Genomic DNA, 17,053 nt, shown 5'->3' with positions numbered 1-17,053 from the left:
AGAAAGTTTCATGGAGCTGCGTTGAACGGTTTTTGAGTTGTAGCCCGGAAAAGAATCTTGGACTGATGGACGGACGGACGGAGTCCAAAACAATATCCCCTGTAAACGTGTTTCTTGATAAAAAAGAGCGAGTCATAGACCATACAACTTTAATGTTCATTTGACAAAATTTATTTTACAAAGACAACTAACAAGATCTCAAAACAAGACTCTAAACAAGTTCTCAATTTGGGTCTCTGTCTCTTTGTCTCCATAACTTAAATGTGCCTTCGATCTTCATATGAAATTTGATTGTCTTTTCCTAATGAAGTTTCACACTACATGTACACTATAAATTTGATTGTCTTTTCCTGATGAAGTTTCACACTACATGTACACTATAAATTTGATTGTCTTTTCCTAATGAAGTTTCACACTACATGTACACTATAAATTTGATTGTCTCTTCCTGATGAAGTTTCACACTACATGTACACTATAAATTTTATTGTCTTTTCCTGATGAAGTTTCACACTACATGTACACTATAAATTTGATTGTCTCTTCCTGATGAAGTTTCACACTACATGTACACTATAGATTTGATTGTCTTTTCCTGATGAAGTTTCACACTACATGTACACTATAAATTTTATTGACTTTTCCTAATGAAGTTTCACACTACATGTACACTATAAATTTGATAGTCTTTTCCTAATGAAGTTTCACACTACATGTACACTATAAATTTTATTGTCTTTTCCTAATGAAGTTTCACACTACATGTACACTATAGATTTGATTGTCTTTTCCTTATGAAATTTCAAACTACATGTACATTATAGATATGATTGTCTTTTCCTGATGATGTTCCCCTTTTGGAGCCCCAACGCTCTGTCAGCAAAGTTCCCCTTTTGGAGCCCCACCCCTCTGTCAACAACATTCTCCTTTTGAAGCCCCATCCTTCTGTCACCTTGACTATATCTTGAGGATCATCCCAGCCAACATCTGATGGTTATGGGTTAAAATAAGAGGCCTATGGACCCTAACGGTCACCTGAGTTCGGATACAGAATAAAACAAAGACATATAAACACTATATATATATATATTGGTCCATCAGCATCTTGAAATCAGACAGAGACAATATCAATATTACCCTTCAATCTATAATGAGTATTTGTATTCATCAAACCTGTGAATTCAGAAGAAGATTTTTGAAATTTTAGACATTTCGACCCCATTTGGCCCCATCCCTCTTGCCCCTGAGGGTCAGCCAGGACCAATATGATTATGATGTTGAAATGCTATTTCAGGCTAATAATTCTAACCAAGGTTTTTCAAGATATTTGAAATTTGGTCAATTTTACCCCTTTTGGCCCCTCCCAAAGCCTTCTGTGTATCATTCTGGGAAATTTTTTCCAACAAGGGTTCAACTGCCATCTCATACTGATTATTCTGATGTCAGCGAATAATTCTCCAAAATGTGTTTTCCCTTTATAAACTATAGTAAATGTGAGACCCCAGGCTCATATAATTCCCAATTTTTGTAAAGACCTTTCCATCTATGAAAAGTATTTGATTCTACTATTTTCGAGAAATTCAGAGGAAAACCATATTATTCACAATTTTGGTTGACCTTTGGTCAAGGTTTCTGCAAAATTTCAACAAATTTGGTTCAGTAGTTCTGGAGAAGATGTCAAAAAAGTAAATTGTTTATCATCACATGACGATGCATGACGATGGACAAAACAGCGATAGGAATAGGTCACTTGAGATTTTGGTGGCAGTGTACAGTAGATTTGAAAAATTCAGCAAAATAAAGTGCAGGCTTTAATTATTTACACACAGCTTTTTACCCTAAATGACATCTATATAAAAGTATATATATATATTTTTACAAGAGATCCCAGAGGGATCTAGGCGCCCACCAAAGAATGATCTATATCTGACAAAGGAAAGATGGATCTTTTCTCTACTTTTAAACTTTTTCAAACATACTACGGTACATATAAAATTTGAGACAGATCGCTTCAGTACCTTTTGAGAAATAGCAGTAACAAACTTCAACTATCAAAATCCAAGATGACTCCTTGGCGGCCATCTTGTTGATCAATTGGTCCCAAATCACAATATGCACAACTAGGGCCCTAGGGGAACCTACATGTGAAATTTGAGAAAGATCCATTTAATACTTTCTGAGAAATAGCGATAACAAACTTTGAATATAAAAATCCAAGATGGCTGCCTGGCAGCAATCTTGTTGACCGATCCGTCCCAAATCACAATATGCACAACTAGCACCCTAGGGGAACCTACATATGAATTTTGAGACAGATCCCTTCAGCACTTTCTGAGAAATAGCGATAACAAACTTTGAATAACAAAATCCAAGATGGCTGCCTGGCGGCCTTCTTGTTGACCGATCGGTCCCAAAATGCAATATGCACAACAAGGTCCCTAGGGGAACCTACATATGAAATTTGAGACAGATCCCTTAAGTACTGTCTGAGAAATAGCCATAACAAACTTTAACTATTGAAATCCAAGATGGCGGCCTGGTGGCCATCTTGTTCACCGATTGGTCCAAAAATGCAATATGCACAACAAGGGCCCTAGGGAAACCTACATATTAAATTTGAGAAAGATCCCTTCAGCACTTTTTGAGAAATAGGGATATCAAACCTTAACTATCAAAATCCAAGAAGGCCGTCTGGCGGCCATCTTGTTTTTCCTATCAGCCTAAAAATCTGTATGGCACAACTAGGGACCAAGGGTACCCCCCATGTGAAGTTTGAACAAAATCCCTTCAGTAGTTCTCAAGAAATATCAATAACAAACTTCAACTGCCAAAATCAATGATGGCTGCCTGGCGGCCATCTTGTTTTTCCGATCAGCCTCAAAATCTGTATGGCACAACTAGGGACCAAGGGTACCCTCCATGTGAAGTTTGAACAAAATCCCTTCAGTAGTTCTCAAGAAATATTGATTACAAACTTCAACTGCCAAAATCAAAGATGGCTGCCTGGCGGCCATCTTGTTTTTCCGATCAGCCTCAAAATCTGTATGGCACAACTAGGGACCAAGGGTAATCTCCATGTGAAGTTTGAACAAAATCCCTTAAGTAGTTCTCAAGAAATATCGATAACAAACTTCAACTGCCAAAATCAAAGATTGGCTGCCTGGTGGCCATCTTGTCTTTCCGATCAGCCTCAAAATCTGTATGGCACAACTAGGGACCAAGGGTAACCTCCATGTGAAGTTTGAACAAAATCCCTGCAGCAGTTTTTAAGAAATAGTGATAACAAGCATTGTTTACGGATGGACGACGGACGGCGGACAACGGACCACGGACGCAGGGCGATTTGAATAGCCCACCATCTGATGATGGTGGGCTAAAAATCTACACAACATTTGTAATTGTTATGCAGAGTTCATTTTTGGACAGGTCTGCTTTTTGTGGTTTTGTGAGCCAAATGGTAACCAAATTAGTTTTTTGAAAAAATGCTAAAAATTGGGATTCTCAACCCAAAATTACACCCCCTCTAGGAGAATTTTTTTTCTTGGACACAGTTTAAAACCAAGCATCACTGCCGTGATTGCGGAACTGAGCCTATTTTGACATAGGTATATCATTTAACTTTTGAGCAATCTTACCTCGTACCCCCGCTATCAATTTCTGCTGCTACAGTATTGAGTTTTTCCATCTGAGACGCACATTCGGATACCCTCTAAACCAATAATCTCGAACCCATTTTGGGGGATTTCTTTATGCAAATGTGAAGCCTGCATATAATTCTCTAGATTAAATTCACCAATTTTAGGATATATACATTTTTTTAATTTTTTTATGCATATAATAAAACAGGGGCTTTCTGCTTAATAAAAATCACACCCTTGGCCATTCGGTCTTACTGTACACTGATACCTTTGTGACCTAAAAATCTTTTAAAAGTTTTGTTGTATACAAACCTGAATAATCTTTTCACTTGCATATTCCTCCTTTCCTCCAAGTAAGTCCCAGAATTCTTTCTTTTCCTGTCCTTCAAAAACCATAGCAGGTGTTCTGTCAAAAATAATATGTGCATGTTTGTAGACAACCATAGAAAGTGTTCTGTCAAAAATAATACGTACATGTACGTAGTCAACCATTCCGTATTTTTTTTCTGTCTTAGGGCACAGATCACTACTCCAATTCATATGTCCACATATTTTGATTGTAAACTTGGTGAGTGGAAATCTTGATAAGAGGGTTTGATACTCACCTAGAGAAGCGTCCGCAAATTTTTTTGCCCATCTCTCTTTCATCTCCAGTACATTTCTACAAAGAATAAAATCAACTTAGGTATATAACTTATAAACTGGTCACACCTGTTCAAAGGGAGATAAGCACCCAAGTCACACCTGTCTAAAGGGAGATAAGCACTCAAGTCACACCTGTCTAAAGGGAGATAACCACCCAAGTCACACCTGTCTAAAGGGAGATAAGCACCAAAGTCACACCTGTCTAAAGGGAGATAACCACCCAGGTCACACCTATCTAAAGGGAGATAACCACCCAAGTCACACCTGTCTAAAGGGAGAAAAGCACCAAAGTCACACCTGTCTAAAGGGAGATAACCACCCATGTCACATCTGTCTGAAGGGAGATAAGCACCCAAGTCACACCTGTCTAAAGGGAGATAACCACCCAAGTCACACCTGTCTAAAGGGAGTTAACCACCCAAGTTACACCTGTCTAAAGGGAGATAAGCACCCAAGTCACACCTGTCTAAAGGGAGGGAGATAAGCACCCAAGTCACACTTGTCTAAAGGGAGGGAGACAAGCACCCAAGTCACACCTGTCTAAAGGGAGATAAGCACCCAAGTCACACCTGTCTAAAGGGAGGGAGATAAGCACCCAAGTCACACTTGTCTAAAGGGAGGGAGACAAGCACCCAAGTCACACCTATCTAAAGGGAGATAAGCACCCAAGTCATATCTGTCTAAAGGGAGATAAGCACCCAAGTCACACCTGTCTAAAGGGAGATAAGCACCCAAGTCACACCTGTCTAAAGGGAGATAAGCACCCAAGTCGCACCTGTCTAAAGGGAGATAAGCACCCAAGTCACACCTGTCTAAAGGGAGATAAGCACCCAAGTTACACCTGTCTAAAGGGAGATAAGCACCCAAGTCACACCTGTCTAAAGGGAGATATCCACCAAGGTCACACCTGTCTAAAGGGAGATAACCACCCATGTCACACCTGTCTAAAGGGAAATAACCACCCAAGTCACACCTGTCTAATGGGAGGGAGATAAGCACCCAAGTCACACCTGTCTAAAGGGAGATAAGCACCCAAGTCACACCTGTCTAAAGGGAGAAAAGCACCCAAGTCACACCTGTCTAAAGGGAGATATCCACCCAAGTCACACCTGTCTAAAGGGAGATAACCACCCATGTCACACCTGTCTAAAGGGAAATAACCACCCAAGTCACACCTGTCTAAAGGGAGATAAGCACCCAAGTCAAACCTGTCTAAAGGGAGATAAGCACCCAAGTCACACCTGTCTAAAGGGAGATAAGCACCCAAGTCACACCTGTCTAAAGGGAGATAAGCACCCAAGTCACACCTGTCTAAAGGGAGATAAGCACCCAAGTCACACCTGTCTAAAGGGAGATAAGCACCAAAGTCACACCTGTCTAAAGGGAGATAACCACCCAGGTCACACCTGTCTAAAGGGAGATAAGCACCCAAGTCACACCTGTCTAAAGGGAGATAAGCACCCAAGTCACACCTGTCTAAAGGGAGATATCCACCCAAGTCACACCTGTCTAAAGGGAGATAACCACCCATGTCACACCTGTCTTAAGGGAAATAACCACCCAAGTCACACCTGTCTAATGGGAGGGAGATAAGCACCCAAGTCACACCTGTCTAAAGGGAGATAAGCACCCAAGTCACACCTGTCTAAAGGGAGAAAAGCACCCAAGTCACACCTGTCTTAAGGGAGATAAGCACCCAAGTCACACCTGTATAAAGGGAGATAAGCACCCAAGTCACACCTGTCTAAAGGGAGATATCCACCCAAGTCACACCTGTCTAAAGGGAGATAACCACCCATGTCACACCTGTCTAAAGGGAAATAACCACCCAAGTCACACCTGTCTAATGGGAGGGAGATAAGCACCCAAGTCACACCTGTCTAAAGGGAGATAAGCACCCAAGTCACACCTGTCTAAAGGGAGAAAAGCACCCAAGTCACACCTGTCTTAAGGGAGATAACCACTCAAGTCACACCTGTCTAAAGGGAGATAAGCACCCAAGTCACACCTGTCTAAAGGGAGATAAGCACCCAAGTCAAAGGGAGATTTCTGTGTGATATCTCCATAACTAGAACTATCACCAGAGTGGACGACGAATACTCACCATGATACAAATTTAGTAATAACTCCATTAATAGGAGACATTGCAGACCCTCAACATTGTTTTATATCAGAATCAGGGTTCTGTGCACAAAATTTTATAAAAATCTGTCAAGTAGGAGGAGTTCGCTGGACAGACGGACGGACATACAGGCAGACGGACAACCCGATTTCAGTACCCCCCCTCCTTATATTCATTTTATCATTATAATTCAATCTTTTGACTTGGATTCAAATATCATTAATAGACTCTTTCTCTTAGAAATTATTACACAACAACTTCAACCAATCAAATATGACATAAACGGCAACATTTACGTTATGGGCTGATTATGTGGTTTTTTTCAATGAAATTGCTTGTTCCAAGCAAGATTGAATTATTCACACATGATCAAAGTTGGTTTCCATGGTTACCTTTCCCATCCAGAGGGTGATAGAGGTTTTTGTGACGATGACAAACACATCGGTGGAATTCAGGGAAGCTGCACGAAGCGGCACCTGAAACATAATAAATGTTTACAAACATATTGTATATGCTTAAAGATGCTCTTCCGCCAACAGAGCATAAACAATAATTATGATTTAGACAATAACTGATGTGTATCAAGTCACCTTTATATCTTCATTGTGATGTACCTCGTACTTGTCAATATAAGGGAAATAACTCTATTCTCCTGAACAGCCTTCAAATTGAGCTGTGATGTACCTCGTACTTGTCAATATAAGGGAGATAACTCTACTTACCTGAACAGCCTTCAAACAGAGCTGTGATGTACCTCGTACATGTAACATGTACTTATCTCCGGGTCCACTTTCATCTCCTTTCTCGTCAGATTTATCCTGGCTTCCCGAGGCTTTTCCTCCCTGTACATTATAAAACAAGGATATATTTCCTATGCAATCTACTTTAATTAAGATAAACTCAATTAAGTCTGCTTAAACTAACTTAATTTTATTGGAATTTAACATACTATTCATGTAATTGCTAGAGTGATATCCATTTTGATTTTTTTCTCAGTTCCAATAATAATTTTTTTGCAAAAAAAGATACTGTCCAAACAGTCAGATTTTCAACCTCGTTCCAGATCTTTTGGACGTTCGGCGGCAAACAAAATTTCACTCAGCTTGGTGATCATTTACTGAAGTTCTCATGTTCACAAGCAAAAGTTAATGCATAATGCATGACTTACAAGTTACGAAAATAACAAACTGGATTGATTTCCCTAACAATATTTATGTTATCTATCTGGAAATTAAAATCCTAATTTGCAGCTGTGAGACGATTTTAGACAGATAATTGTGTAATCTTTAGAGCTATAATTGGTGCCTAGTATACAGCTAATGGAGCAATCTATATCACTTACCTACAAAGAAATAAAACTGAACAATAAAAATATAAAATTCATAAAGAGTATTTGATAGATATTAGGAATGATCGTTATGTTTGTTTTGGACAAAATTAATATATAAATGCATGCATATGCATAAAATTATTGGAAACCTACAAAAAAGTATAGAGTGACTTCTGAGGCAGTGCTCCACTAGGACACAGCCACCATTTCGTACCCATCCAATAGGTATAGTAGGCCAGTTACATATATTAATTCTACTGCAAAATCAATTTAAAATGTACTTCACAATAGTAGATAGGAGGGGAAAGAGACACAACGCCAGACAAACGGTGATTAGAATAGGTCATGTGAGACTGTCTCAGACATAGCGCCAGACAAACGGTGATTAGAATAGGTCATGTGAGACTGTCTCAGACAAGACACCAGACAAAGGGTGATTAGAATAGGTCATGTGAGACTGTCTCGGACAGGACACCAGACAAACGGTGATTAGAATAGGTCATGTGAGACTGTCTCAGACACAGCGCCAGACAAACGGTGATTAGAATAGGTCATGTGAGACTGTCTAAGACACGATGCCAGACAAACGGTGATTAGAATAGGTCATGTGTGAGACTGTCTTAAGTAAATTTTACACAGGAAATTCAACTCACAGAAAAGATGATCATTTTCCCATCAAACAATGCCATGAAGTGAGGAGGCTCCTTTCCTTGTGTAACACGTATCTGACAAACAAAACAAACATATTAAGTATCCCCTATCATCAATAAAGCATCTATAACCAAGATTTCTTCTCAAAAAATAGCAACAGTAGCCTTGACCTTGAGCCTATGAAAAAGAAATTCAACCTTGTCCATTATATTTTGATAATCTATGTATACGTGTCCATTATATTTTGATGATCTAGGTATACATGTCCATTACATTTTGATAATCTATGTATACGTGTCCATTACATTTTGATAATCTGTGTATACATGTCCATTATATTTTGATAATCTATGTATACGTGTCCATTACATTTTGATAATCTGTGTATATGTGTCCATTACATTTTGATAATCTATGTATACGTGTCCATTACATTTGGATAATCTATGTATACGTGTCCATTATATTTTGATAATCTATGTATACGTGTCCATTATATTTTGTTAATCTATGTATACGTGTCCATTACATTTTGATAATCTATGTATACATGTCCATAATTATTCTATTATGGCCCTTTCGTGAGGGAACTGTTCTCCTATAGTGTTGTCTGGCGAGGTATAGTCCCCGAGTCGAAGACGAGGGGACTATACCTCACCAGACAACACTATAGGAGAACTGTTCCCGAGGGAAAGGGCCATAATAGATTTAGTACGTCACATGACATTCATTGTGACGTCATATATTTGGTTGCGTGTTCATTCCCGGGGGACTATACTTTGGTATAGTTCCCGTAGTCAGGTATAGTCTCCCGTAGTCAAGAAGTACAGGGAACTGTCGCAAAATAGACCATGGCTGTTATCCAATCGCATTCCTAGTAATTATCATGTGATGTACTAAATTTTGATAATCTATGTATACGTGTCCATTACATTTTGATAATCTATGTATACGTGTCCATTATATTTTGATAATCTATGTATACATGTCCATTACATTTTGATAATCTGTGTATACGTGTCCATTATATTTTGATAATCTATGTATACGTGTCCATTATATTTTGATAATCTATGTATACATGTCCATTATATTTTGATAATCTATGTATACGTGTCCATTATATTTTGATAATCTATGTATATGTGTCCATTATATTTTGATAATCTATGTATATGTGTCCATTACATTTTGATAATCTATGTATATGTGTCCATTATATTTTGATAATCTATGTATATGTGTCCATTACATTTTGATAATCTATGTATACGTGTCCATTATATTTTGATATTCTATGTATACGTGTCCATTATATTTTGATAATCTATGTATACAAGTACATAATATTTTGATAATCTATGTATACATGTCCATTATATTTGATAATCTATGTATACGTGTCCATTATATTTTGATAATCTATGTATACGTGTCCATTATATTTTGATAATCTATGTATACGTGTCCATTATATTTTGATAATCTATGTATACATGTCCATTACATTTTGATAATCTATGTATACATGTCCATTACATTTTGATAATCTGTGTATATGTGTCCATTGTCCATTATATTTGATAATTTATGTATATGTGTCCATTATATTTTGATAATCTATGTATATGTGTCCATTATATTTTGATAATCTATGTATATGTGTCCATTATATTTTGATAATCTATGTATATGTGTCCATTATATTTGATAATCTATGTATACATGTCCATTATATTTGATAATTTATGTATACGTGTCCATTATATTTTGATAATCTATGTATATGTGTCCATTATATTTTGATAATCTATGTATATGTGTCCATTTTATTTTGATAATTTATGAATATGTGTCCATTACATTTTGATAATCTATGTATACGTGTCCATTATATTTTGATAATCTATGTATATGTGTCCATTACATTTTGATAATCTATGTATATGTGTCCATTATATTTTGATAATCTATGTATATGTGTCCATTACATTTTGATAATCTATGTATACGTGTCCATTATATTTTGATATTCTATGTATACGTGTCCATTATATTTTGATAATCTATGTATACAAGTACATAATATTTTGATAATCTATGTATACATGTCCATTATATTTGATAATCTATGTATACACGTCCATTATATTTTGATAATCTATGTATATGTGTCCATTATATTTTGATAATCTATGTATATGTGTCCATTACATTTTGATAATCTATGTATATGTGTCCATTACATTTTGATAATCTATGTATACGTGTCCATTATATTTTGATAATCTATGTATACATGTCCATTACATTTTGATAATCTATGTATACATGTCCATTACATTTTGATAATCTGTGTATATGTGTCCATTATATTTGATAATTTATGTATATGTGTCCATTATATTTTGATAATCTATGTATATGTGTCCATTATATTTTGATAATCTATGTATACATGTCCATTATATTTTGATAATCTATGTATATGTGTCCATTATATTTTTGATAATCTATGTATATGTGTCCATTATATTTTGATAATCTATGTATACGTGTCCATTATATTTTGATAATCTATGTATACAAGTCATTATATTTTGATAATCTATGTATATGTGTCCATTATATTTTGATAATCTATGTATATGTGTCCATTATATTTTGATATTCTATGTATATGTGTCCATTATATTTTGATAATCTATGTATACAAGTCCATAATATTTTGATAATCTATGTATACATGTCCATTATATTTGATAATTTATGTATACATGTCCATTATATTTTGATAATCTATGTATACATGTCCATTATATTTTGATAATCTATGTATATGTGTCCATTATATTTTGATAATCTATGTATAGTGTCCATTATATTTTGATAATCTATGTATACAGTATATAATATTTTGATAATCTATGTATACATGTCCATTATATTTTGATAATCTATGTATACGTGTCCATTATATTTTGATATTCTATGTATACATGTCCATTATATTTTGATAATCTGTGTATATGTGTCCATTATATTTTGATAATCTATGTATACATGTGCCATTATATTTTGATAATCTATGTATACGTGTCCATTATATTTTGATAATCTATGTATACATGTCCATTATATTTTGATAATCTATGTATACGTGTCCATTATATTTTGATAATCTATGTATACGTTCCATATATTTTGATAATCTATGTATACTGTCCATTATATTTTGATAATCTATGTATACGTGTCCATTATATTTTGATAATCTATGTATACGTGTCCATTATATTTTGATAATCTATGTATACATGTCCATTATATTTTGATAATCTATGTATACGTGTCCATTATATTTTGATAATCTATGTATACGTGTCCATTATATTTTGATAATCTATGTATACGTGTCCATTATATTTTGATAATCTATGTATACGTGTCCATTATATTTTGATAATCTATGTATACATGTCCATTATATTTTGATAATCTATGTATACGTGTCCATTATATTTTGATAATCTATGTATACATGTCCATTATATTTTGATAATCTATGTATACGTGTCCATTATATTTTGATAATCTATGTATACATGTCCATTATATTTTGATAATCTATGTATACGTGTCCATTATATTTTGATAATCTATGTATACTGTCCATTATATTGATAATCTATGTAAGTCCATTATATTTTGATAATCTATGTATACTAGTCCATTACATTTTGATAATCTATGTATACGTGTCCATTATATTTTGATAATCTATGTATACGTGTCCATTATATTTTGATAATCTATGTATACGTGTCCATTATATTTTGATAATCTATGTATACGTGTCCATTATATTTTGATAATCTGTGTATATGTGTCCATTATATTTTGATAATCTATGTATACGTGTCCATTATATTTTGATAATCTATGTATACGTGTCCATTATATTTTGATAATCTATGTATACGTGTCCATTATATTTTGATAATCTATGTATACATGTCCATTATATTTTGATAATCTATGTATACGTGTCCATTATATTTTGATAATCTATGTATACGTGTCCATTATATTTTGATAATCTATGTATACGTGTCCATTATATTTTGATAATCTATGTATACGTGTCCATTATATTTTGATAATCTATGTATACGTGTCCATTATATTTTGATAATCTATGTATACATGTCCATTATATTTTGATAATCTATGTATACGTGTCCATTATATTTTGATAATCTATGTATACGTGTCCATTATATTTTGATAATCTATGTATAGTGTCCATTATATTTTGATAATCTCTATGATATCTATGTAACTGTCCATTATATTTTGATAATCTATGTATACGTGTCCATTATATTTTGATAATCTGTGTATACGTGTCCATTATATTTTGATAATCTATGTATACGTGTCCATTATATTTTGATAATCTATGTATACGTGTCCATTATATTTTGATAATCTATGTATACTGTCCATTATATTTTGATAATCTATGTATACTGTCCATTATATTTTGATAATCTATGTATACGTGTCCATTATATTTTGATATCTATGTATACTGTCCATTAATTTTGATAATCTGTGTATACTGTCCATTATATTTTGATAATCTATGTATACGTGTCCATTATATTTTGATAATCTATGTATACATGTCCATTACATTTTGATAATCTATGTATACATGTCCATTACATTTTGATAATCTATGTATACGTGTCCATTATATTTTGATAATCTATGTATACATGTCCATTATATTTTGATAATCTATGTATACAAATTTGTAATCCATTATTATTTTGATAATCTATGTATATATTTGATATCTATGTCCATTATATTTTGATAATCTATGTATACAGTGTCCATTATATTTTGATAATATTATGTATACGTGTCCATTATATTTTGATAATCTATGTATACGTGTCCATTATATTTTGATAATCTATGTATACGTGTCCATTATATTTTGATAATCTATGTATACTGTCCATTATATTTTGATAATCTATGTATACGGTGTCCATTATATTTTTGATAATCTATGTATACATGTCCATTATATTTTGATAATCTATGTATACGTGTCCATTATATTTGATAATCTATGTATACGTGTCCATTATATTTTGATAATCTATGTATACGTGTCCATTATATTTTGATAATCTATGTATACGTGTCCATTATATTTTGATAATCTATGTATACGTGTCCATTACATTTTGATAATCTATGTATAGTGTCCATTAATTTTGATAATCTATGTATACGTGTCCATTTATTTTGATAATCTATGTATACGTGTCCATTATATTTTGATAATCTATGTATACGTGTCCATTATATTTTGATAATCTATGTATACATGTCCATTATATTTTGATAATCTATGTATACATGTCCATTATATTTTGATAATCTATGTATACGTGTCCATTATATTTTGATAATCTATGTATACATGTCCATTAATATTTTGATAATCTATGTATACATGTCCATTATATTTTGATAATCTATGTATATGTGTCCATTATATTTTGATAATCTATGTATACGTGTCCATTATATTTTGATAATCTATGTATACCTGTCCATTATATTTTGATAATCTAATGTATACGTGTCCATTATATTTTGATAATCTATAGTATACTATGTATACTGTCCATTATTTGATAATCATTTTGATAATTTATATATGTATACATGTGTCCATTATATTTTGATAATCTATGTATCGTGCATACATGTCCATTATATTTTGATAATCTATGTATATTGTCCATTATATTTTGATAATCTATGTATACGTGTCCATTACATTTTGATAATCTATGTATACTGTCCATTATATTTTGATAATCTATGTATACATGTGTCCATTATATTTTGATAATCTATGTATAAAGTCATATATGTTGATAATCTATGTATCCATACATGTCCATACATTTTGATAATTTATATATGTATACATGTCCATTATATTTTGATAATCTATGTATACGTGCATACATGTCCATTACATTTTGATAATCTATTATATGTATTTACATGTCCATAGTAATCTTTGATAGATACTATGTATACGTGCATACATGTCCATTACATTTTGATAATCTATGTATAGTGTCCATTATATTTTGATAATCTATGTATACATGTCTCATTATATGTTGATAATCTATATGTATACAAGTAACAATATTTTGATAATCTTATGTATAAATGTCCATGTAATTTTGATATACCAGTCTATGGAGTCTTGTTGTGTTTAGTGATACGGCTGATAGCACCTAATTGTCATACAATTCCATATGATTTCATAAAGTCTAGTGCATATGTGTAATCAGAACATTTGATTCAATATCTGTGATGATAGATTACCATGTCAATCAGAACATTTAATTCAACAATCTCACTCGAGTTGTACTGTGTAATCAGAACATTTATTCAACAATCTCACTTGAGTTGTACCCTGTGTAATCAGAACATTTATTCAACAATCTCACTCGAGTGAGTACGCTTTGTAATCAGAACATTTATTCAACAATCTCACTTGAGTGGGTACCCTGTGTATCAGAACATTTATTTCAACAATCTCACTCAAGTGCATACCCTGTGTAATCAAAACATTTATTCAACAATCTCAATCGAGTTGGTACCCTGTGTAATCAGAACTTTTATTCAACAATCTCACTCGAGTGGTACCCTTATAATCAGAACATTTTTTCAACAATCTCACTCGAGTGGGTACCCTGTGTAATCAGAACATTTATTCAACAATCTCACTCGAGTGGGTACCCTGTGTAATCAGAACATTTATTCAACAATCTCACTCGAGTGAGTACCCTTCGTAATCAGAACATTTATTCAACAATCTCACTCGAGTGAGTACCCTTCGTAATCAGAACATTTATTCAACAATCTCACTCGAGTGAGTACCCTGTGTAATCAGAACATTTATTCAACAATCTCACTCGAGTGGGTACCCTGTGTAATCAGAACATTTATTCAACAATCTCACTCGAGTGGGTACCCCTGTGTAATCAGAACATTTATTCAACAATCTCACTCGAGTGGGTACCCTGTGTAATCAGAACATTTATTCAACAATCTCACTCGAGTGGTACCCTGTGTAATCAGAACATTTATTCAAACAATCTCACTCGAGTGGTACCCTTCAAATCAGAACATTTATTCAACAATCTCACTCGAGTGGGTACCCTGTGTAATCAGAACATTATTCACAACTCACTGATTACCCTTGTAATCAGAACATTTATTCAACAATCTCACTCGAGTGGGTACCCTGTGTAATCAGAACATTTATTCAACAATCTCACTCGAGTGGGTACCCTTCGTAATCAGAACATTTATTCAACAATCTCACTCGAGTGGGTACCCTTCGTAATCAGAACATTTATTCAACAATCTCACTCGAGTGAGTACCCTTCGTAATCAGAACATTTATTCAACAATCTCACTCGAGTGGATTACCCTTTCGAGTAATCAGAACATTTATTCAACAATCTCACTCGAGTGGGTACCCTTTAATCAGAACATTTATTCAACAATCTCACTCGAGTGGGTACCCTTCGTAATCAGAACATTTATTCAACAATCATCACTTAGTGGGTACCCTTCGTAATCAGAACATTTATTCAACAATCTCACTCGAGTGGGTACCCTGTCGTAATCAGAACATTTATTCAACAATCTCACTCGAGTGGGTACCCTGTGTAATCAGAACATTTATTCAACAATCTCACTTGAGTGGGTACCCTTCGTAATCAGAACATTTATTCAACAATCTCACTCGAGTGGGTACCCTGTGTAATCAGAACATTTATTCAACAATCTCACTCGAGTGGGTACCCTTGTAATCAGAACATTTATTCAACAATCTCACTCGAGTGGGTACCCTGTGTAATCAGAACATTTATTCAACAATCTCACTCGAGTGGGTACCCTTCGTAATCAGAACATTTATTCAACAATCTCACTCGAGTGGGTACCCTGTCACCCTTGTGTAATCAGAACATTTATTCAACAATCTCACTCGAGTGGGTACCCTTCGTAATCAGAACATTTATTCAACAATCTCACTCGAGTGGGTACCCTTGTAATCAGAACATTTATTCAACAATCTCACTCGAGTGGGTACCCTTCGTAATCAGAACATTTATTCAATCAATCTCACTCGAGTGGGTACCCTTCGTAATCAGAACATTTATTCAACAATCTCACTCGAGTGGGTACCTTCATAATCAGAACATTTATTCAACAATCTCACTCGAGTGGGTACCCTTCGTAATCAGAACATTTATTCAACAATCTCACTCGAGTGGGTACCCTGTGTAATCAGAACATTTATTCAACAATCTCACTCGAGTGGGTACCCTTTGTAATCAGAACAATTTATTATTTATTCAACAATCTCACTCGAGTGGGTACCCTTCGTAATCAGAACATTTATTCAACAATCTCACTCGAGTGGGTACCACTTCGTAATCAGAACATTTATTATCTCACTCGAGTGGTACTTATCAATTATTTTCGAGTGAGTGGTACCCTTGTAATCAGAACATTTATTCAACAATCTCACTCGAGTGGTAC

General features: G+C 34.2%; 1 protein-coding gene across 1 annotated transcript in view; it reads right to left on the bottom strand.

Moving 5' to 3' along the window:
* LOC138310421 (villin-1-like) overlaps positions 1 to 17,053 on the bottom strand; it is a 183,597-nt gene that overhangs the window by 35,336 nt on the left and 131,208 nt on the right. The window contains 5 exon segments of the mRNA XM_069251637.1: positions 3,951 to 4,044; positions 4,244 to 4,299; positions 6,798 to 6,881; positions 7,128 to 7,247; positions 8,389 to 8,556. Of these exon segments, the coding sequence (XP_069107738.1) occupies positions 3,951 to 4,044; positions 4,244 to 4,299; positions 6,798 to 6,881; positions 7,128 to 7,247; positions 8,389 to 8,556 (522 nt within the window).

This window comes from Argopecten irradians, chromosome 16, assembly GCF_041381155.1.
Source record: "Argopecten irradians isolate NY chromosome 16, Ai_NY, whole genome shotgun sequence".
Lineage (NCBI taxonomy): Eukaryota > Metazoa > Mollusca > Bivalvia > Pectinida > Pectinidae > Argopecten > Argopecten irradians.
Note: the sequence above shows the minus strand (reverse complement) of the source record. Positions and strands in the feature narration are given on the sequence as shown.